The 24,374-nt window shown below is 40.9% G+C and overlaps 1 protein-coding gene across 1 annotated transcript in view; it reads left to right on the top strand.

The window, feature by feature from the left end:
• LOC132395334 (WD repeat-containing protein 48) overlaps positions 1-24,374 on the top strand; it is a 94,965-nt gene that overhangs the window by 59,211 nt on the left and 11,380 nt on the right. Inside the window, exons 13-16 of the mRNA XM_059971781.1 lie at positions 4,008-4,104; positions 16,437-16,532; positions 19,915-20,020; positions 21,057-21,144. Of these exons, the coding sequence (XP_059827764.1) occupies positions 4,008-4,104; positions 16,437-16,532; positions 19,915-20,020; positions 21,057-21,144 (387 nt within the window). The remainder of the gene's footprint in view (positions 1-4,007; positions 4,105-16,436; positions 16,533-19,914; positions 20,021-21,056; positions 21,145-24,374) is intronic.

The raw sequence follows: 24,374 nt of genomic DNA, 5'->3' as shown, positions 1-24,374 counted from the left end.
AAAGTTTTCACTTCTTCCAGACAAGCGACAAAGCGTTTCAGCACCTCCCCTCTGGACAACCACCGGACTTTGTTGTGCAGCAGGAGATCAGAATATGCGCTTTCCAGCTCGTCCAGTAACAAACGGAATTGACGGTGATTTAAACTTTTTGCCATTATTTTATTGACAATCTGAATGACAACATCCATTACTTCTGTGCATTCCGGAGGAAATGTTTGAGCGCACAGTGCCTCTTGGTGCAAAATGCAGTGAAAAGTCAGCAGCTTTCTGTCCAGCGACTTCTGCAGTAAAGCCACAAATCCCTTGTGCGCTCCTGTCATACTTGGTGCCCCATCAGTAGCTACTGACACCAGGTGGGTGGTCTTTATTACTTTGGCTCTTAAACAATTCAAGACAGCCTCACAGATGTCCTCCCCCCGTGTTTGGCCTTTTAGAGGTATCAACTCAATCATTTCTTCCTGTGGCCTGGCAGAGTTTACAAACCGGCAGAACAGCGCTATTTGTTCAATATCACCTTTGTCTTTAGACTCGTCACAGGCAATCGAGTAGGCCACAGGTGAATTGATGTCTTTAATTTGCTGTCTTGTGATGTCTTCTGCCATTTTTATGGTTCTGTCTTTGACAGTTTTTGCAGAGAGGGGCATATCCCTGATTTTCTGCACAATTTCACTCTTGTTTTTAAAGTCCATGAATAGATGTTCTGAAATCTTAATGCAAGATTCTTTTATATATTCACCATCTGTAAACTGCTTCCCGTGCCTGACTATTTCCTGAGCGGCAACAAAACTAGCAAATGTCGTTGATTTTCCAGACTTCATCCACTTCTTGAAATGATTTTTGCTCAGATCAACCTTCCGCATCAGTTCCAAAACAGCTTTTTTTCTCTCATCTCCATCCGGATATTTTTGAGCAAAGGCTGCGTGTTTATTCTGGAAATGTCTTGCGACTTTTGACGTTTTGTTGTTTGCTAGTTTCTCATTGCATATTAAGCATACCGGTAAACCAGTCTCGTCAGCAGTGAAAGCAAATGAATCTGCACACGTATCATTAAGCGTTCTGTTTTCTTCAGTCACTTTTCTTTTTTTAGAATTTTCCATAGTTAGCCTACCTTGGATTGAAAAATTAAAGAAATTGTGCACTGGCGGGTGTCAGGCATTGGCAGTGGTGACGTATATTAATAGCGACAAAAAACACGTTTTATTTAGATTGTACAAGATCACCATAATCTTCAAATTTAGAATTACATTTCAAAAACTAACAAACTAACATAAAATACATTTTAATTAAATACTCATCATTTATTTTCCAAAGCCACAGGGAGCCGCAGCACAGAGATGAAAGAGTCGCATGCGGCTCCGGAGCTGCTGGTTGCCGACCCCTGGTCTAGGCAGTGGTTTCAGTACCTTAGAAACTACTGATCTATGATTTTTCACACACAGCAGTTTCTAGAGTTTACAGAGAATGGTGTGAGAAACAAAAAGATCATCCTGTTATTGACACTTCTGTAGGGAAAAAATGTCTAATTAATGAGAGAGGTCAGAGGGATTACCCAGACTGGTTCAAGCTGACAGGAAGGCGACTGTAACTCAAACAACCACACATTACAGCAGTGGTGTGCAGAAGAGCATCTCTGAATGCACAACACAATAAACCTTGAAGTGGACGGGTTACAGCAGCAGAAGTCCAGAATGGATTCCACTCCTAATCCTAATAAATCGGCTGCTGAGTGCATTTCTGCCTTGGACCATTCTTCAGTCTTCTCAGCCAGCTCCAGAGTGGCAGTGCAGATCTGCTGTGAAGGTTTCTGCTGGTGGTGTGGAGGGGGCTATACTAAAGAAGGTGGAACATAATATTAGTTTCAATGTTCCATTGTAAAGGATATTGTTCCTTTAAAGGTCCTTGACTTGAGGAACTAAATAACTGTAAAACTGAAATGTCTTGGACTGATGTAGTCTAGTGTTCCTGTCGATCGTAATTTTATCCCTCAAGCTGTTCAAATTAAGGTAATTCCTGTAGGTGTTTTATTTTAAAGAAAGGAAGCATGTACGTTGACTTTTAAGTTTGTCTGCTTGAAAAGGGCAGCAGTGGCAGCTCATTTAGTTTGTAACTGAAACCAAGAGCATTTCTCATTACATTCACTTTGGCAGAATATTGGCTTTATTTTTTTTTGCTGAAGCTTTTCCTGCCTGTCCCTTTGTGCCATTTATGAGGTTCATAATTCTGATAAACCTCTTACTAATCCTCAATTTAATCTTCTGACACTTTTTATCACCTCTTATGTTTTTTTATTGTATTTTCTACTTTTCCAGAACAGCTTATCATTTTCACATGATTACTCTTGCAAGCTTTTTCTATACAATTGTATTGAATGAAAGGACTTTTAAGTATGTCTGAAGCCCTGTCTTCTAAAATGTGTTATTCTTCTAAAAAGATCTGTCCTGTTAGCAGCCTGCACATTCCTGGATTGTAGTGGTCCAAGAACTCTAAGCTTGTAGATAACTGATTTCCCTGGTGGCTAATCGTTCGTCGTAGACTCAACTATGCATTTTACTTCAGTGAATTTAGTAGCAGTGACGTTGCGGGGCAAATATTTGATTAGAAAATCTAAGGAACTATTGGCTCAGAAACAATTATACAATTAACTCTATCCACTTCATTATAAAGCATGAAAATGTGGGCAAAAAGCAAAACAAACAGGTACAGATTTGCAATTTTTCATGTAAGTGTTATTTATAGCTTCATTAAATATCTTTTACAAAGACATCTTTCTCAGAGATTCCTTTCATGTCTTTGTTTTTTCTTTATTTTGGTCTTTTCTCTGGAGGCTCTGTGTCCTTCCAATTTCCTGGCCTTGATTTTTAACCTCTTGGTAATATCTTGTCACTGGTGTCAAAATCCTTTGGCATTTCTGTCATTCAAATGCTTGATATTATTATTTAGCTGAGGTCGTGATCTAACCAGTGGTGGAGATGGATGATGACGGATCATAAAACAGTGAAGGCAAAGGAAGGCTGCACCATGAAGGGTCCTCAATCATCCTGCAGTCTATGCCACCGGAGTCTGATCCTGATCTGTCGAGGATCGCCTGTGCATCAGCCTCCCCAAACAAAGTCATGCACAGGCAATCTCCATTAAGGGAGTAACCCCTGAGTAGAACATCATACTCAACTCGAGTGATCGTACTACTATTATTCAGTTGTTTCTGTAAGAATTGGAGAACTTTATACAGATTCTGTGTTAAACATATGTCCTTAGCTCTTTTACCAATCCCTTAGTCAGATGCTGATTAGAAACCCTACCTAAAAAGAAGCATCACAATCACATTGGACCCCAACCTACCAGTTTACTCATATCCAACCCAACCACTGATCAGCCTTCAACTACAATTTAATTATTTATGGGATCAGTTGATCGCCGGCATTTGTTGCCTGTGCTAACCCTGAACTGAGGAGGCATTTAAAGGTCAGCCTTAGAGTTAGGCATAGCTCGCATATCGCACGCAGTCCGACATCAAGTTCAGAGAAAATTAATGCTGTACTTTTCATTGCAAGGAGCCAACTACTTAGAATATCTGCCATGTTCTAATCCATGAGTCACACTTTCTAAAGAGCAAATCACAACGTGTTCCCAGTAACTTGATGATAAATTAGTTTTAAATTTGTATGGGAATTACAATTGCTTACTTTTGTCAGTGTTTCCGTCAGGGTTGTGTTCTGTGTGCGTGTTGTTATCCGGCATTTTCCAGTCCTTGGGTAGGTGATAAAGTTTGCACTACAAGATTATCATGGTGTCATTGCTTTTAAGTTTATTGAGAAGAGTGCAATGGATTACTGAGAAATCCTATAAGCAGAGAACATTATTAAGAAAAATGCCTAGACAAGAGATAATGAGCTAGATTGAAGTTTTGCTATCATTGCTGTCATGATAAGCTGCAAAGCTGTAGATTTTTCCATCTGCCTAATTAGCAGTGTCTAAATTTGTGTTTGTGTTCTGTTTCTTTCTGGTAGATGTTGACAATTACTTTAGACGAGAGTGACTGTTTTGCTGCCTGGGTGTCAGCAAAGGATGCTGGATTTAGCAGTCCAGATGGATCCGACCCAAAGCGTAAGTAGTTAATGGCTAGGTTGAACTTGGGGATATTCTACGGTGACACTTTATCTGCAGTCTTTGACAGAAAGGATAAGTGTTGGCTCTGGGTTATTTGGAGTCGTAAGCCAATCTGTAGCGTGATACGAGAGTGCAAGTGTAACTTTAGTATTGTGGTATTCATCCCAACAGTGCTGCTTTGTGCAAAGTGGAAGACGTTCCTTCGATTCTGAATTCTTTAAATAAAAGACCATTTGGTCTAAACAACTCATGTCATTAGTCCTGAATATTGATTCTGCCTAGTTGCTGATTTACACTGGCATTAGAGTCAGTGTCCTTATGTGAACTATCTTCCTATTATGACATGAGCCTTGTTTTATTATCAAAATCCTAAAATACATGCCAGGTAGTAACAGGGAGAAAGCCAGCAAATGTGAGGTACTGGAAATAAGATCAGAAAATACACTATATGACATAGGAGCAGAATTAGGCCATTTGGCCCGTTGAGTCTGCTCTGCCATTCCATTATTGCCAATCCCTTTCAATCCCATTCTCCTGCTTTCTCCCCGTGACCTTTGACATCAGAATCAGGTTCATTATCACCGGCATGTGACGTGAAATTTGTTAAATTAGCAGCAGAAGTTCAATGCAATACATAAATCTAGCAGAGAAACAAAAATAATAAAAACTTTAAAATATAATAATAATAAACAAGTAAGTCAATTACATACATTGAATAGATTTTTAAAAACATGCAATAACAGAAATACTGTATATTTTTTACAAACTGAGGTAGTGTCCAAAGATTCAATGTCCATTTAGGAATTGGATGACAGAGGGGAAGAAGCTGTTCCTGAATCGCTGAGTGTGTGCCTTCAGGCTTCTGTAACTCCTGTACCTGCTGTACCTGATGGTAACAGTGAGAAAAGGGCATGCCGTGGGTGCTGAGGTCCTTAATGATGGACGGTGCCTTTCTGAGACACCGCTCCCCAAAGATGTCCTGGGTACTTTGTAGGCTAGTACCCAAGATGGAGAAAACTAGATTTACAACCTTCTGCAGCTTCTTTCGGTCCTGTGTAGTAGCTCCTCTATACCAGACAGTGATGCAGTCTGTCAGAATGCTCTCCATGATACAACTATAGAAGTTTTTGAGTGTATTTGTTAACATACCAAATCTCTTCAAACTTCTAATAAAGTATAGCCACTATCTTGCCTTCTTTATAACTGCACCAATATGCTGGGACCAGGTTAGATCCTCAGAGATCTTGACACCCAGGAACTTGAAACTGCTCACTCTCTCCACTTCTGATCCCTCTGTGAGGATTGGTATGTGTTCCTTTGTCTTACTCTTCCTGAAGTCCACAATCAGCTCTTACTGACGTTAAGTGCCACGTTGTTGCTATGACACCACTCCACTAGTTGACATATCTCACTCTTGTCACCACCTGAGATTCTACCAACATCAGCAGATGTATAGATGGTATTTGAGCTATGCCTAGCCACACATCCTTACTATTCAAGATTCTACCAACCTCCACTTTAAGTGCAGTCAATGACTTGGCCGCCACGGCCGTCTGTGGGAATGAATTCCACAGATTCACTACCCTCTAATTAAAGAAATTCCTCCTCATCTCTGTTCTAGAGGGACATCCCTCTAATCTGAGGCTGTGCCCTCTGGTCCTAGACCCCCCCCCCAATAGAAAACATCCTGTCCACATATAGGCCTTTCAATATTCAATAGATTTCAATGAGATTCCACCTCATTTTTCTAAACTCTAGCGAGTACAGGTCAAGAGCCATCAAACACTCCTCATATGATAACGCTTCATCTCGTGAACTTCATCTGGACCCTCTCCAATGCCAGCACATCTTTTCTAAGATAAGAGGAATCCTACAAAAAGTAGTGGATACAGCCCAGTCTGTCACGGGTAAAGCCCTCCCCGCCATTGAGGACATCTACATGAAGCATTGTTGCAGGAAAACAGCATCCATTATCAGGGACTCCCCCTGCCATGCTCTCTTCTAGCTGCTGCTATCAGGAAGAAGGTACAGGAGCCTCGTGATTCACATCACTGGGTTTAGGAACAGTTATTACCCCTCAACCATCAGGCTCTTGAACCAGTGGGGATAACTTAACTTCACTCACCTTATTATTGAAATGTTCCCACAACCAATGGACTCGCTTTCAAGGACTCTTCATTTCATGTTCTTGATATTTATTGCTTATTTATTTGTTACTATTATTTCTTTCTTTTTTGTATTTGCACAGTTTGTTACCTTTTGCTTATTGGTTGAACACCCAAGTTGGTGCAGTCTTTCATTGATTCTATTATGGTTATTATTCTAATGTGAATTTATTGAGTATGCCCACAAGAAAATGAATCTCAGGATTGTATATGTTGATATATGTACTTTGATAATAAATTTACTTTGAACAAAACTGCTCACATTATTCCAAGCGAGGTCTGACCAATGCCTTATAAAGCCTCGGCATTACATCTTTGCTCTTGTATTCTAGTCTTCTGAACTTGCACTTGGTCTTCATCTCCTCATTTAGTTTAATGGTAATACATTACACATTGGCCTCGCCTTTAGCAGTATGTCATTGTCCATCACAAGCTGTCCTTGTAAAGGTCAGAATCAACTTCCTTGTCATTGACATATGTCATGGAATTTTGTTTTTGTAGCAAGGCATTAAAAAAAAATTGCTTCAAGTTACAATAAAAAAATAAGTGTGTAGTGAGGTCAGGTTCAGGGACCATTCAGAAATCTGATGGCATTGGGGGGGAGGGGTGTGAAGAAGCTGTTCCTAAAACAGTAAGTGTGGGTCTTCAGGCTCCTTAGCACCTCCCTGAAGGTACTACTGTAATAAGAAGAGGGCACGGCCCAGTGGTGAGGGTGCTTAATGATGGATGGCGCCTTCTTGAAGCATCCTGTTTTGAAGATGTGGTGGGGGAGGGGGGGTACATGTGCCCGTGATGGAGCTGGCTGAGTCTACACCCCTGTACAGTCTCTTACGATCCCATGCATTGGAGCCTCTAGACCAGTCAGAATGCTCTCCGCGATGCATCTGGAGAAATTTACTTCTGACTCATAGCACTACAGAGGAAATATCTGGGTTTTCACCTGTAACTTCTCTCCCTCCTGTCACTGTCCAATTGTCGATTTGTAATCTAGCCATGTTGCTCTGAAAGCACATTTACAGCCAGAGGAGAGGTGGTCCAAAAATGAGAAGTGTCACACATAGTGAGAGGAACCTTGTTCAGAGTGGACTTGAAGGATGTCTCCAGCAATCAGTGGAGAACAAAGTACAGAACTTCAGTATTCTCAAGTTGTTGATATTTCCTTCTGCTTAATTTAGTATTGTTACTGAAATGAAATGTTGACAACAGAAATCTCAGAAGAATTACTTCAAATGTTTTGTAGATGTTGCCATGTGTCAACAGTTGACCTCTGGCAACATGTCTGTGCTAAACATGTTCAGAGACAGGATTTATTTGTTTTAAAACATTTCCAAATAAATTAAAGAACTCTCACCGCTACATTTCATCCAACCTTTACTAATAGTTTTTTTCACAAGAGATTTTTTAATATGAAAACATATGCTGAAGTCTATGTATCAACCTTTACAGAGAGTAAAATAATTGCAAGTTAATGCGCAAAAGACGCTGAAGAAAAGAAACTGATTTCACTGCTGTGACAGCGCTTTTATTAGACCATTTCAAAGGGAGAATATTTCTTTTACATAGAAAAAAATATTTAAATGTCATTGCACTGAAGAAAAGCGTCAAAGGCAGTCTGAAATATATTTATCTTCCTTGCAAAGAGTATAATTGTAATGTTCAAAAGATGTTTTGGCAATTTCCTTTTACTTGTAAGTAGTCCTTTATGACCCCTTCAGCAGCTTACTTCAAGTCAGGAATTCTGCCTGTTTCCTGCTTAATGTGAACTCTAAATTTCAAGGTCAAAGTAAATCTATTATCAAAGTACAGATATGTCACTATTTACAATCCTGAGCTTCATTTTCTTGCAGGCATACTCAATAAATCCCTAATAAAATAATAACCATAATAGAATCAATGAAAGACCGCACAAACTTAGGCGTTCAACTTGTGCAAAAAAACGACAACAATAATAATAATAATAAACAAATAAGCAATAAATATTGAGAACATGAGATGAAGAGTCTTGAAAGTGAGTCCATGGGTTGTGGGAACATTTCAATGAATGGACAAGTGAAGTTGAGCATAGTTATCCCTTTTGGTTCAAGAGCTTGATGGTTGAGAGGAAATAACTGTTCCTGAACTCGGTGGTGTGAGCTCTGAGGCTCCTGTTCCTTTCTTCCTGATGGCAGCAGCAGGAAGAAAGCATGACTGAGATAGTGGAAGTCCCTGATGATGGATGCTTCTTTCCTGCGATAACTCTTCATGTCGATGTGCTCAGTGATGGGGAGGACTTTACCCATGATGGTCTGGGCCATATCCACTGCTTTTTGTAGAATCTTCCATTCAAGGCCTTGTTGTTTCCATACCAACCTGTGATGCAGCCAGTCAATATACTCTCCACTACACATCTTCAGAAGATTGTTGAAGTTTAAATGACATGCCGAATCTTTGCAAACTCTTAATGAAGTAAAGGCCTAACCATGCTTTCTTCATAATGGCACTTACATGCTGGGCCCAGCACAGGTCCTCTAAAATGATACCACCGAGGAATTTAAAGTTGTTGCCAGAATTATATAAGTTTAGGAGTGTATGTGAAAGGATATTTCAATAATCAGAAAAAATAGACCTAGTAACCCAAATAATTACTGTAGAGAATAAATTTGACAACATGGACAAGATCATTTCTTGGTTCTGTAGATTGAGAAGCCAGTGATGACACAGGCTGTATTAGATCTTGTAATAAGCTTTTAAAAACCTACTTGATCTGGTAATTATAAAGCCTTTATGGGACATCATACGAGACTTTAGTTGAAAGCTGAAAATTCAACATAAAACAAGGGAGTTAAATTTCAATTTAGCTCACTATGAGGTGTATTAAATATACTGCAGCTCTATAGAGCCCCTGTAAGATCACACCTGTAATATACACTAAATAGTTTTCAAAAAGTAATTCACATCCAGTGGGAATGCCAGGTTGATTTCTGGAAAGTGGGATTTACTGTATGAACAGAGGATTAGATTAAGCCGACTGGTCTGGTATTTGCTGCTTGAGTTAACGAGATTGGGATGTGCTCTCATAAAGAACTTTTTTGAGGCTTGATGATGACGGTTTCCCTAGTTGGGATGTTGAGAACTAACATCACACACTCAAAGGCTCAGCCATTGAACTGAACTGAACTATCTTCACCAAGAAGGCCAAGAATTTTTGTAATTCTCCTCCCAGGAGACTCAGTGCTAGGTATACTTAAGATGGTGATCAATAGATTGATGAATGGTGAGATATTCAGGGTGTGTGTTAATACAGGAAAGTAATATTGAATTAAAAGATCAGCTGTGATTGTACTATGGGAGAGCGGGCACCAGGGACTGATTGGCCTGCTTCACTTACAATAATAATAATGTGAATTTATTGAGTATACCCACAAGAAAATGAATCTCAGGATTGTATATGTTGATATATGTACTTTGATAATAAATTTACTTTGAACAAAACTGCTCACATTATTCCAAGCGAGGTCTGACCAATGCCTTATAAAGCCTCGGCATTACATCTTTGCTCTTGTATTCTAGTCTTCTGAACTTGCACTTGATCTTCATCTCCTCATTTAGTTTAATGGTAATACATTACACATTGGCCTCGCCTTTAGCAGTATGTCATTGTCCATCACAAGCTGTCCTTGTAAAGGTCAGAATCAACTTCCTTGTCATTGACATATGTCATGGAATTTTGTTTTTGTAGCAAGGCATTAAAAAAAATTGCTTCAAGTTACAATAAAAAAATAAATGAGTAGTGAGGTCAGGTTCAGGGACCATTCAGAAATCTGATGGCATTGGGGGGTGGGGGGGTGTGAAGAAGCTGTTCCTAAAGCATTAAGTGTGGGTCTTCAGGCTCCTTAGCACCTCCCTGAAGGTACTACTGTAATAAGAAGAGGGCATGGCCCAGTGGTGAGGGTGCTTAATGATGGATGGCACCTTCTTGAAGCATCCTGTTTTGAAGATGTGGTGGGGGGGGGGGGGGTACATGTGCCCATGATGGAGCTGGCTGAGTCTACACCCCTCTACAGTCTCTTAACGATCCCATGCATTGGAGCCTCTAGACCAGTCAGAATGCTCTCCGCAATGCATCTGGAGAAATTTACTTCTGACTCATAGCACCACAGAGGAAATATCTGGGTTTTCACCTGTAACTTCTCTCCCTCCTGTCACTGTCCAATTGTCAATTTGATTCTAGCTTATTTAATGAATTCTGTGATATTTTAAATCGAGCAGCTGCTAGGCAGCATGGTGCATCAGTTCTTCAAAGGCTTATACTCTCCAATCAGAATCGGGTTAAAAATTACTGGCATATGTCGTGAAATTCAGAATTAGGCAATCTGGCCCGTCAAGTCCACAACACATAGGAGTACAATTTGGCCATTTTGCCCATTGAGTCTATTTGCCATTCCATCATAGCTAATTTATTATCCCTCCCAACCCCATTCTCTTGTCTTCTCCCAGTAACCTTTGATGCCCTGACTAATCAACAACCTATCAACCTCCACTTTAAACATACCCAATGACTTGCCCTCCAAAGCTGTCCATTGGCAATGAATTTCACAGATTCATCACTTTCTGGCTAAAGAAATTTCTCATTGTTTCTGTTCTAAATGGTTGTCCCTCTATTCTGAAGCTGTGCCCTCTAGTCCCAGATTCCCTCATTATGCGGAAAGTTTGAAGTTAATAACTCATCTCCTTCTACCTTAGGCCACAATCTTATCAATCACTCCTGCTGTGGACACTTTCTGGAGGTTGACTAATCTGTTCGAGTTTTTTGAGGGTGTAACAAGGATGTTAGACGAGGGTAAGCCAGTGGATGTTGTGTACCTAGATTTTCAGAAGGCATTCGATAAGGTGCCACATAGGAGATTGGTGAGTAAAATCAGAGCTTATGGCATTGGGGGCAGGGTTTCAACATGGATAGAAAACTGGTTGGCAGATAGAAAGCAAAGGGTAGCAGTGAATGGGTGTTTCTCAGACTGGCTGGAGGTGACTAGTGGGGTACCACAGGGCTCTGTATTGGGACCACAGCTCTTTACGATTTATGTCAATGATTTAGATGAGGGCATTGAAAACTATATCAGCAAGTTTGCTGACGATACTAAACTGGGTGGCAGTGTGACATGCGAAGAGGACGTTGGGAGAATACAGGGAGACTTGGATAGGCTGAGTGAGTGGGCAGATACTTGGCAGATGTCATTCAATGTGAATAAATGTGAAGTTATCCACTTTGGAAGCTGGAACAAGAGGGCAGAGTATTGTCTGAACGGTGTCGAGTTAGGTAAGGGAGAAATGCAAAGAGACCTAGGAGTCCTAGTTCACCAGTCAATGAAGGTGAATGAGCAAGTGCAACAGGCAGTGAAGAGGGCAAATGGAATGTTGGCCTTTGTTACAAGGGGAATTGAATGCAAGAGCAAGGATGTTCTTTTGCATTTGTACAGGGCCCTGGTGAGACCACACCTGGAATATTGTGTACAGTTTTGGTCTCCAGGTTTAAGGAAGGACATTCTGGCAATTGAGGAAGTGCAGCGTAGATTCACTAGGTTGATTTCTGGGATGGCAGGGCTGTCTTACGCAGAGAGATTGGAGAGATCGGGCTTGTACACGCTGGAATTGAGGAGATTGAGAGGGGATCTGATTGAAACGTTTAAGAAAATTAAAGGATTTGATAGGATTGAGGCAGGTAATATGTTCCAGATGTTGGGAGAGTCCAGTACCAGAGGGCATGGATTGAGAATAAGAGGTCAGTTATTTAAAACAGAGTTGAGGAAGAGCTTCTTCTCCCAGAGAGTTGTGGAGGTGTGGAATGCACTGCCTCGGAAGACGGTGGAGGCCAATTCTCTGGATGCTTTCAAGAAGGAGCTAGATAGATATCTGATGGATAGGGGAATCAAGGGATATGGGGACAAGGCAGGGACTGGGTATTGATAGAGAATGATCAGCCATGATCTCAGAATGGCGGTGCAGACTCGAGGGGCCGAATGGTCTACTTCTGCCCCTATTGTCTATTGTCACGATCCGTATGCTCCACGACCGCTGGACTAAGTGTGTAAATGTAGGAGGGGACTATATTGAAAAATAAATGTGCTAGGTTTTCTAAAATTGACGACTCCTACCTTAGGCCACAAACTTATCAATCACCCATCATATCTATCCCTTTCATAATTTTATATGTTTCTGTGAATTACAATGACCACTAACTGGTACATCCTTAGAATGTGGGAGGAACCCAAAGCACCTGGAGAGAACTCACGTATTCACAGGGAGGGTCATAGAAACTGCCTTCAGGTGACATTGGGATTGTATTCTGTACTCCCAGTGCCCTGAACTATAATAGCATCACGACAACTGCTGTGCTACCATGTCACCCAGAAAAGTTTTCATTGTTGCTTTCATGTGTTTGCAGTGTCCTGCAGAGAACTAGTGAAGGCAGGATTTATAAACTTGTCAGACATACGACTGACCCCAGTTCTCTTATTGTTCCTTCTTGGGGTAAAGGCTTTGTAGGCAATTATTGCACGTTCCCAGTTGTCCCAAGGAGGTGGTGATGGGCTGGCTTCTTAAACTGCTTTCAAAGAAGTTTGCCACAATAGGTATAATGCAGCTGCTGGATCTGGTGATAAGAGGTAGCCTATGAAATAGGTTCAGATGGCGTGACTCCTGTTGCAGAAATACTAAGAAAAATTCAGATTCAGCCATACTACAATTACTGAAAATTCACTGAACAATCACACACGTAGGTAGTTAAATAGAAATACAAGCAAGCATAGGAAGAGTTAAACTACAAGAAAAATAACAATTTCACACTCAAATCCAACACAGCTAATGATAATGAATGTCTGATATGAGCCAGAGTTAATAATTGCTGCTTGATACCTTGGTTTCAAGAGCAATTTTTTTTGCACGGTAGTTGGATAGAGTCATGGTCACCTAGCTACTGATTTTTAAGTTGCTTTTAAACATAATTCAAATTCTGAACAGCATACACAACATGCTGGAGGAACTCAGCTGGTCAGGCAACATCTAAGGAGAGGAATAAACAATGTTACGAGCTGTGACCCTTCATCAGTACTCTCAGCCTAAAATGTCAACTACTTATTCTTCTCCCTAGGTGCTACATGACCTGCTGAGTTCCTTCAGCATTTTGTATATTTTGCTCTGGATTTCCAGCATCTGCAGGATTTCTTCTGTCAGACAACCGATGGTGGAAGGAATAATAATCAACGTGCCTGATCGATACCATTTCATGAGAACTGCTGCGCCAGCTCAGTTTTTCTCTCTCTCTAGATGGTTCCTGCCCTATTACAGCATTTTCTGATTATATTTCAGATTTGCAGTATTAAAAATGTTCTGCTTTTGTGCCATAATCATACTGCAGTACACAACTCACTTTGTCTTCAATGTTGGGGCAGACAACTGAAGTTATTTATTCTTTGAAATTTTCCAACAAAAGCTTACTTACTGTAAGCTGGGAAATTTTAAAGATTCTGTTTTCTTAAATCAAATTTCAATACACTACACATCAGACACAAAGCTGGGAGAATTTTTCGTACAATGAGTTTGCAAATCAGATCGTATTACTCTAAGTAGTCAAATTATTAACAAGGGAATTATAGCATATTGAAATATATGGGAAGATTATGGGCATGGAATTAAGGTAAATCCTATCTGGAAAGGGGCCAAATGAGGTGCTTAAACATTAAAACTGAGTAATTCAGTGCCAGTTGCATTGAAACGTGTCTTCGTTTTCATCCTGTGTGGCTGAAGATAATGTAAGGCTGTACTGATAAGTTATCTCACAAGTGAAGAGAATTATGCAGTATTGATTAGGCCACATCTGGAGCATAGAGTTCAATTAAGGAAGGGCTTGGAGGTCTTAGGAAAGTGTAGTCTGGTTCCTGGGAATCCAACTATAACAGTCAGAGTCCTGTTATCTGCTAGTCCATTGGAGGCTGGAAGCCCATCCTGGGATTGGAGGACCAGTTTTGTGTGTGTGGGTGGGAGGGTGGAAAAGGCTCATTTTGCTGTTGTCGATTAGTCATTTGTTGTTTTCTGTGCTCTTCTGCCAAGCATTGTGTGCATGCCATGTTAGCACTAATGAGAAGCAACACTTTCAGGCTGCCCCCAGCACACCCTTAGGTTACCTTGGTTGTTAAGGCAAACGATGCATTTCACTGTATTCACCACGTTTTATTCTCCTTGGAGTACAATGGCTTTAAAGGAGGTGTGAGAGAACAAAGTCATGGTGGGTTTGGGTAGGATAAAATAAAGTTATTTCTTTACTCAGGTAGGTACTAAGACACTGAGGCACAGATTGAAAGCAGAGATTCAGTAGGTCTGCTTTTTTTAAATACAGTAAGTGGTTAGGATCTGCAGTCTTCTGTTAATTTGCTGGAAGCAAAAGTGATTAGGGCTTTCATAATGGAATTTGATGCCACAAGGGAAAAATAGTTTGCCAGACTATGAAGAAAGATGAAGGGAGTGGGACTGAATGAGATTACTTCATTCGGAACTGGAATGGAGTAGATAGGTTGAATGACTTGCTGAACTTGGATCAGTTTTAATCCTCATTCATCAAAAACTTCCTTATGAATGCAGGCACAGTCTGGCCAAGCTGAAATGCCAGTTTCTCTATTTTAAATTTAATGTGCTGTGGCACCACTGGATGTCTGGAGTTTGTTTTCAGTGTATTGGCTTTTCAAGAGCAAAACAGTGTATTTTCATTTTCACTTCCTTGCAAATGACTTAAAAGGTTCCAAGAGAAAAGGTAACTTGAATAGGCAGACATGTCTCTTGTTAAGATATGAAGATCAGCTTCTTATTGTTCAATGTTAGTAAATTCAAAATAATCATGTGCAGATTGTGTATGACATCTGGGACATGAAACATTGGATGCATTTGATATCCAGTGAATTCAGGCTGTGGGAGTTAATTGGGAAGGAGGAATACAGTATCTGCTTTGTACTCTGTCAGTGGTGGGGTGAAGATATGTCTCTACCAAAGGAGTTAGAAGGCGCTCTTTCCCTCTGCTAGCCTGCAGGTCACTCTTGGACAAGGTGTAGCACCTGCTTAGTGACCACCCCATCCACACCCCTCCCACTCCTGCTTGTGGTCACTTGAAGCCATGGGAGCAGGTGGTGGATAGTTGTAAGAGTGTTGATAATGGCCGAGGTCACCTATCTTGTAAAGACACTGCCCAGAAGAAAGCAAAGCCTCTTCTGTAGAAAATTTGCCAAGAACATTCAAGGTTATCCATGATAGCCTCCATCATACAGCACTGCACTTACGATGATGATGGTTCATGTTAATTAATCTTGGATAAATGAAAAATAGTATATATCTATGTTTGCAGATGTCATTTGGTTTATTTTAAAAAAGGGACATCACAGCTAGTGGAACACCTCGTTTCAATTCTATTCTGTGGTAATGGTTGTATGGAGTTTGCACATTCTGTCTGTGAAACATGCGTTTCCTCCAGGAGCTCATACAGGTTTCCTCCTACATCCCAAGCTCATACAGGTTTAGGTTAGTTGCCCCAGTGTCTAGGCCATGGAGTCTTAGGTACAGCATGGAAACAGAACAGGACCATGTCCATTCTGACCACCAACTGCCCATTTACACTAACCTTGCATTAGTTCCCTTTTTCCATTCTCCCCTCATTCTCATCAACTGCTCCCAGATTCTACCACTCACCTGCACACTTGAGGCAATTTATAGTGGCCAATTAACCTACCACTGCAAGGGAGAAGGGCAGAGCACACAGGGAGAATGTGTAAACTCTACATGATCAGCACCCCAGGTTCGGATTGAGCCTGGGTCACTGTTAATTGTGCCACATCAGAATGTGGGGAGAATTAATTAGTGTTGGTGGGTGCTTGATCATTAACCTGGACTTGGGGCTGAAAGGACAGTTTCAGTTCTGTGTGATCACTGACTGTATGTGGAGTTACAACTCTCATCACCTATGATCAAATTGATAAGTTAAAGAGGCACACATGGCCTTTTTATGATCATAAGAGTCTTCTGTGTTTACTAGGAAAAGTGTACAATTCTAGAAGTTTAAATGTTCTTGATAAATAGACAAGCTTCGATGATGGTTTCAAAAACCTAATGTATATCTTGTGTTGGGTATTTTCATTTTGACTGCAGTGAACCTTGGAGGACTGTTGCTTCAGGCTTTGTTGGAGTATTGGCCAAGAACACACATTATTCCTATGGATGAAGAGGAAAATGAAATGAATATAGGTCAGTATTTTGTGTCAAATTGGGTACAACTTATTAAAATTTAATCAGATAGTGTTATGATGACATGTAGGCTTCTAAAGTTTTTATTGTTAACTTCTTTCAACAGTCTCTAAACCAGGGGCTCCCAACCTTGTTTAGTGGTATTGGTCCATGTCATAAAAAAGATTGGGAATACCTAATCTAAAGTAACAGGATGTGAGCACACATTACCTGACTCTTTATTGATGACATGGACAAAGTACTGGGTACTAATCTCTTCCAGCAAGTGGAAATAAATATTAGTACAGCTTCATTGGCAGCTCCAAGTACTAGGCAGACTTAAGCTCTGCCTCGTCTGGTCCAGTGGTGCATTCTTTGTTCCACAAGCCAATCTATTGCCATTTTGTTCAAAGTATATCCAGTTTGATTTTGGAAAACATGGTGGTGTGCTCTCAACTAAAAATGCACAAGGAAAGTGTTGTGCCAAGATGATCTTAGAGAGAGCAACACACAGAAAGTGCAGGAGGATCTCAGCAAGTCAGGCAGCATCTGTGGAAAGGAGTAAACAATCAACATTTCGGGTTGAGATTCTTAATCAGGACGCCATGCTGTCTGACCTGCTGAGTTCCTCCATCACTTTGAGTGTGGTAGTCTGGATTGCCAGCATCTTCAGAATCTCCTGTGTTTATCATCTTAGAGAGACTTTGGTCAAACTTTTGATTGGTTGATTCAAAAGTTGAAAACTTGAAGTTAAAAGAGAACATTGCAATCAACACTTGAAAGACGTTTTATTAATTGTTTAATTAAAGCGATGATAAGCCTATTCACTAGGATAGTGGTTTTGTTAAATGTTAAAATGCATTTTCTATCAGAAAGAGGTTCAGAATGGAAGTGAAGTGAGGCTTGGTTAAATGATTTGTGAAAGACTGAAAACAAGCTTTAAGATCTAAACGTGCAGAGTGAGGTACTTTCATGATGTACCCTTCAAACATGGGAATGGGAACAAAGCAACTGGAAGAAGGAAACGTGTTCATATTTATTTATTACATGTACATCAGTGTAATGTATCATTTGCATTAACAAAGCTGTGCTGGAGGCAGCCCACAATTATCACCACACAGTCTGGCACTAACGTAGTCTGCCCCATCATATTCGGCAGAACCACACAAGCAACAACAGCAAAACGAGCCCCTTTCATCCCTTCCACACACATACACTATCTCTCGCTCTCACTCTCACACATTCTCTCTCTGTCTCTCATTCTAACTCTCTCACTCTTGTCACTCCCTCTCCCTCCCTCCCCCCACACTCCACACCCCAGGATAGACTGGCCTAAAACACTTTAGGTTTTGCTCTTTATTCTTAAACCAACAGTCAAAAGTTTACACATGTGAGTTTTTATTTCCTTCACTGATGGATTTGTCCTAAAAATTCTGTATTTCTTATTTCTGTTTTTCTTGTCCTCTTAAGTTTTCTGGTTTGCAGTATTACCTGAGCAGAATGCTTGCCTGAGCTGTCAGTTAGTTCAATCTTCTGAATGCTGTATGTTCAGACCTGATTGCTAGCATAAGTTACTGCCAGCACCTGATGTCATTGGCATTAATGGATCTTGCCATTACTTTTCCAAAGAAACATGGCCCCTAAATGGGCTTCTGTATGGGTGTGAAATACAACACCTAATTTCAGACAATATTAAGGAGTTAAAAAGGTAATTGGCAAAATTCTGCTGTCAGTCACATTGTTGCAGATCCCCTCCAAAAATTATAAAAGCTTTTAAATATAGAAATGTTAGAAAGTTTTCACAAAAAAAAGCTGTGGCTATCAGCTCAGTTTTAAAGCTGGTGTTTTATAGAGTCAAACAGCATGGAATCAGTTCCTATGCCCTAACTCATTTGTGCCGATCACAATGCCTCCTACCTAGTCCCATTTGTGTGAATGTTTGGGCCATATCCCTCTCTAGAGTTTCCCAACCTGGGGTCTTTGGACCCTTCAGTTAATGGTAAGGCTGCATGACATTAAAAAAGGTTGGAAACCCCTGCACTAGATCTTTTCTATCTCCATGCCTGTCCAAATGTCTTTTAAATGTTAGTGATTTTCCGCACCTCTACCACATCCTCTGGCAGCTTGTTTTATATTTCCAACAGCCTCAGTTCAAAAATAAATTTTCCCCACAGGTCCCCTATAAATCTTTCCTCCCTCACCTAAAAATTATACCGCCTAGTTGTAGACGCCACTGCCCTGTGAAAAAAACTGTAATCCACCTATTCGGTTCCCCTCATGATCTAATAAGCTTCTGGAAAGTCACTACTCTGCCTTCGTTGTCCTATTTTACCGTCTCTCATTACTCAAGCCCTCCAAAAACAGCTCTCTCCTCCTTTTAAAACACGTGCAAAGAGATTTCTTCTGAGGGTTGTAAATCTTTGTGCATCTTCTCTGCACTCTCTCTAGATTAATCATATGGTTCTTACAACTTGCTGACCAGAACATTGTCCAGGTGCAATCTCAGCAACTTCCTATGCAGCTGTAATATTTTAAATAATTAGCAAAAATGAGAAATCTTTTAGTTGAAATATACAAGTTCAAAAGGGGGCCTAACAGGGTAGATAATATGAGGCCCTTTTCCTCTTGTGGAGGCATACCGCATTAGCAGGTATACGAGGTCCTCCATTTAAAATACATACAAAGGTGATTCTTCTGATGGTTGTAAATCTTTGGGACTTTCTGCTCTAGAACGCTGTAAATGTTGAATAATTTCATATACTCCAGTTTAAGATGTCCAAAAATCCACCTGTAAGGAAAGCAATAGGAATGAGGCAAAAATTACTTATTGACAGCTCCTGTACACTCAAGGGTGAGATAACCTGTCTTTATTCTTATAAGTCATTTTCTCATAGTCTTTCAGTCCCTGAATGGAGTTGATTCCTCCATTCAGTGAGATTTTTGTTAATGGTTTCATTCTAATAGTCTTGGTCTACAATAAAGCGATCAAACACAGGACTTAAAATTAATCGAGTTTGTGTCCATTGTTTCTGTTGGTCGAACTTAGCTAGCTCTCCTTTGCTTTCAAAGCTTTAAGATCTTTATAGGGTTGTAATAGTGGAAATGACAACAGAATTTGCCTATTTGCCTGCCTGCATTAGGATTCTAATAGACCATGGCTTCCAAACCTGGGGTACGGAGACTCCTTGTTTAATGATATTGGGCCATGGCATAAAAAAGGTTGGAAACCCCTGTGGTAGATCATCTCATTTTCAGAAGCAGTCACAGAACTCATTCAAACTGTGAAATAATCCATCAATGAGCATAATTTTGTTATATTCATGTCGTGTTCAAACTTTGTAAAACAGTTAGCTTTTAAGACTGAATTTTGGGGTAAGTTAAAAATCTTGTTTTTCCTTTATAGTTAATGGTGAGCAAGAGAGCAGAATTCAGAAAGGAAATGGATATTTCCAAGTGCCACCGCACACTCCGGTCATATTTGGTGAAGCAGGAGGTCGCACACTCTTCAGGTGTTGTATAATACCCCTGTATTCTTGTCCTTCTGGGTGAAAGTGATCTAAACCCAGGGTTTCGCATCTGCGTTTTTCAATTAACTAGGTCGCTTTACCATCTACAAAATGCTAATTATGTATAATTGAATATACATCAACTCACCACATCTGGAATTTAATCATTTTATTGTCTGTTTTTGAACTATGGCTTTAAGAACTGAGTGGCACTGGCAGAACCCAAATTAAACATCAAGAAGGTAAAGAATGTTACATGGTGGTACCATAGATGATAGTTTCCATCACATTAGAGTAACCTAGTGGGCTGTAATTGGATGTCTTCCTTCTTCCCTAACACGTCTATCCCTCCACCATAATGGACAGAGCTCTTAGCCGCGTATCATCTATTTCCCACACTTCTGCTCTCACTCCCTCGACTCTTGTACAGAGCAAAATGAAAGTCTTGTGTGGGTTTCCAGCATCTGCAGAATACCTCTTAAAGACAGCTCTCCTTCCTCCCACCAGATTTGTATTCTGTGGATCGTTTTTAGTTATTTCTGCCAGCTCCAGCAAGATCCCACCACCAGACGCATATATCCTTCCCTGCCCTTTGTGACTCCTAATCTTTTCTTCCACACCTTCCTACCATTCATCTCTTCCCACCAACCAGGAACTTAAAGAGCTTTTCCAGGTAAAAGAGCCAATCACTTGCACTTCTTCCAGTCTAGTTTACTACATTAGAGGTTCACAGTGTGGCCTCTACATTGAAGAAACCAAACACAGTCTCAGTGTCCTCTTGGTGCACCTACACTGTCTACAGGAGGAATCTGGACCTTTTAGTTTCCTGTCAGCTCATGCCACCATCCCACTCCCTCTCTGCTCTCTCAGTCTGTGACTTCTTGCACTATTATAAGGCCCAATGCAGACGCAAGGGCACGTTGCAATATATGGAATTCTCCATCATCAGTTACTGTACGTGTTCCAACCACTTTACCTGTCCCCTATTCTTTAGTCAGCCAGAAAAGGCGATGGCATTTTACCAAGTTATTCTTTGCAGGCTTTTGTGCCGAGATGCAGGAGGTGAAACAGAATCCATGCTCCTGAATGAAACCGTGCCTCAGTGGGTTATCGACATCACCGTGGACGTAAGTGATTCATCTGATTCCACTCGCCCTCCTGTTCCTGGTGCCATTGGACAGTGGTTGTATTTTCAGGACTCTTTCACTGTGGAACTCGGTTTAGCTATACCTTATTGATCTCACCTTGAGCAAAACCTGATTTTTATTCCAAATTCCTGAGTTCAGCAACAGTACCACACATGACCAGAAACTGGAATCCAACTTCTGAGTGAATATTACTAAAGACTTTTGTTTTAAACTTCCTTTTGAGTGCAAGGTCTTTAAGTCAAGAACAAAACAGTAATCACTGCATAGGCATGAGTGCCTTGTTAAATCACAGTCATTTCCACAGTCATGAAAAAAAATAGCATTTGTACTTTTTGTGAAATACCTGGTTCCACAGAGACCTCACTCTTTGATGCCTCCTTATAGTCTAGACCAGGGTTCCCAATCTTTTTTTATGCCATGGACGCCTACCATTAACTGAGGGGTCTGTGGACCCCAGGTTGGGAACCCCTGGTCTAGGCTGTTGACTGTGAAGTGCATCATATCCTGCCCTTGCCTGAAGTTCACTAGATAAGAACTAACTTGGGCTCCCTTTAGTCAAGGTCATGGGATCATAGAGTTGTACAGCACTAAAAGTGGCTCTTTGACCAGCCTTGGAGTGTGGGTTGGCACGGTAGCAAAACAATTAGCACATCACTTCACAGTGGCAGCAATCACTGATCGGGGCTGAATTCCCATTTGTAATCCCCATGACTGCATGGCTTTCCTCCAGGTACCCACAATCCAAAGGTTTACGGTTAGCGAGTTGACGCTGGAGGCGTGGCGACACTTGCAGGCTGCCCAGCACAACCCTCGTTGATTTGATTTGATACTAAACAACAGATTTCACTATATGGTTCAATGTATATGTGACAAATAAAACTAATCTTTCTTGCCCATCTATACTAATCCCATTTGCCTACATTAGAACTGTGTCCATAATGCCTTACCTGTTGAAGTGTCTGTCCAAATACCTCCTAAATAGAGTAATTGCATCTGATTGCACCACCACCTTAAGTACTATATTCCAGATCTTAGACAATCTGTGTGTTTGTCTGTGTCCTCAGATCCCCTTTAAAAATTCTTTCCTCTCACTTTAACATATGGTACCTTGTTTTTGATATCCTTTCACGGTAAAGATTTTGACGACACATTCCCCCCCCCCCCCCCCCCCGACTCTCTCCATAATAAAGAACCTAATCCAAGTAACATCTGGTGAATCTCCTTTGCACTCACTCCTGGCTGGATGACCTTGTGTTTCTCTCCCAAGTGCACCAATGTGGAGAGAGACTCAATTAAAAGATTTTAAAATTATGAAAGGCGGAGATAAGACCATAAGACATAGGAGCAGAATTAGGCCATTTGACCCATCGAGTCTGCTCCGCCATATAATCATGGCTGACCCTTTTTTCTCCTCCTCAACCTCATTTTTTGGCCTTCTCCCCTTAACCTTTGATGCCATGTCCAATCAAGAACTTATCAATCTGTGCCTTAAATACACACAACGGCCTGGCCTCCACAGCTGCACGTGGCAACAAATTCTACAAATTCACTATCCTCTGGCTAAAGAAATTTCTCCGCTTCTCTGTTTTGTCCCTCTATCCTGAAACTGTGCCCTCTTGTCCAAGACTCTCCCACCATGGGAAACATCCTTTCCAGATCTACTCTGTCTAATCCTTTCAACTTTCAAAAGGTTTCAGTGAGATCCCCTCTCATCCTTCTGAATTCCAGCAACTACAGGCCCAAAACCATCAAACGTTCCTTGTATGATAACTCTTTCATTCCTGGAATCATCCTTTTGAACCCTCTCTGGACCCTCTCCAAAGCCAGCATATCTTTCCTAAGATGAGGGGCCCAAAACTGTTCACAGTACTCAAGGTGAAGCCTCACCAATGCCTTATAAAGCCTCAGCATCACATCCCTGCTCTCAAATTCAAGACCTTTTGAAATGAATGCTAACATTGCATTTGTCTTCCTCACCACCTTCAGGGTGTTCTACACAAGGTCTACGAAGTCCCTTTGCATCTCAGATTTTTAGATTTTGTCCCTATTTAGAAAATAGTCTGTGTATTTATTTCTTCTACCAAAGTGTGTGACCGTGCATTTCCCAGCATTATAGTTAATTTGGCACTTTTTTGCCCATTCTCCTAATCTTTCTAAGACCTTCTGCAGCCTACCTGTTTCCTCCACACTACCTGCCCCTCCACCAATCTTTATTTCATCTGCAAACTTGGCAACAAGACAGCGAGGGAGACAAAAGAGGTGGGGATGTGGCACTGCTGATCAGAGATAGTGTCACGGCTGCAGAAAAGGAGGAAGTCACGGAGGGATTATCTGCTGAGACGTTGTGGGTGTTAGGAACAGGAAGGTGTCAATAACTCAATTGGGTGTTTTTTATAGACCACCCAATAGTAACAGGGACATCGAGGAGCAGATAGGAGGACAGATTCTGGAGAGGTGTAATAATAACAGGGTTGTCGTGGTGGGAGATTTTAATTTCCCCAATATTGATTGGCATCTCCCAAAGCAAGGGGTTTAGATGGGGTGGAGTTTGTTAGGCGTGTTCAAGAAGGTTTCTTGACACAATATGTAGATAAGCCTACAAGAGGAGAGGCTGTACTTGATCTGGTATTGGGAAATGAACCTGGTCAGGTCTCAGTGGGAGAGCGTTTTATCACAATTTTATCTCCTTTACCATCGCATTGGAGAAGGATAGGATCAGACAAATTAGGAAAGCTTTTATTTGGAGTAGGGGGAATATGAAGCCATCAGGCAGGAACTTGGAAGCATAAATTGGGAACAGATCATCTCAGGGAAATGTATGGCAGATATGTGGCAATTGCTCAGGGGATATTTGCGTGGAGTTCTGCATGGGTATATTCCATTGAGACAGGGAAAGGATGGTAGGGTACAGGAACCGTGGTGTACAAAGGCTGTTGAAAATCTAGTCAAGAAGAAAAGAAAAGCTTATGAAAAGTTCAAAAAAACTAGGTAATGATAGAGATCTAGAAGATTATAAGGCTAGTAGGAAGGAGCTTAAAATGAAGTTAAGAGAGCCAGAAGGAGCCATGAGAAGGCCTTGGTAAGTAAGATTAAGGAAAACCCCAAGGCATTATACAAGTATGTGAAGAGCGAGAGGATAAAACGTAGAGAATAGGACCAATCAAATGTGACAGTGAAAAAATGTGTATGGAACCAGAAGAGATAGCAGA

The sequence above is a fragment of the Hypanus sabinus genome, chromosome 6, assembly GCF_030144855.1.
Source record: "Hypanus sabinus isolate sHypSab1 chromosome 6, sHypSab1.hap1, whole genome shotgun sequence".
Classification (NCBI taxonomy): domain Eukaryota; kingdom Metazoa; phylum Chordata; class Chondrichthyes; order Myliobatiformes; family Dasyatidae; genus Hypanus; species Hypanus sabinus.
This window is presented reverse-complemented; position numbering and strand designations above follow the sequence as displayed.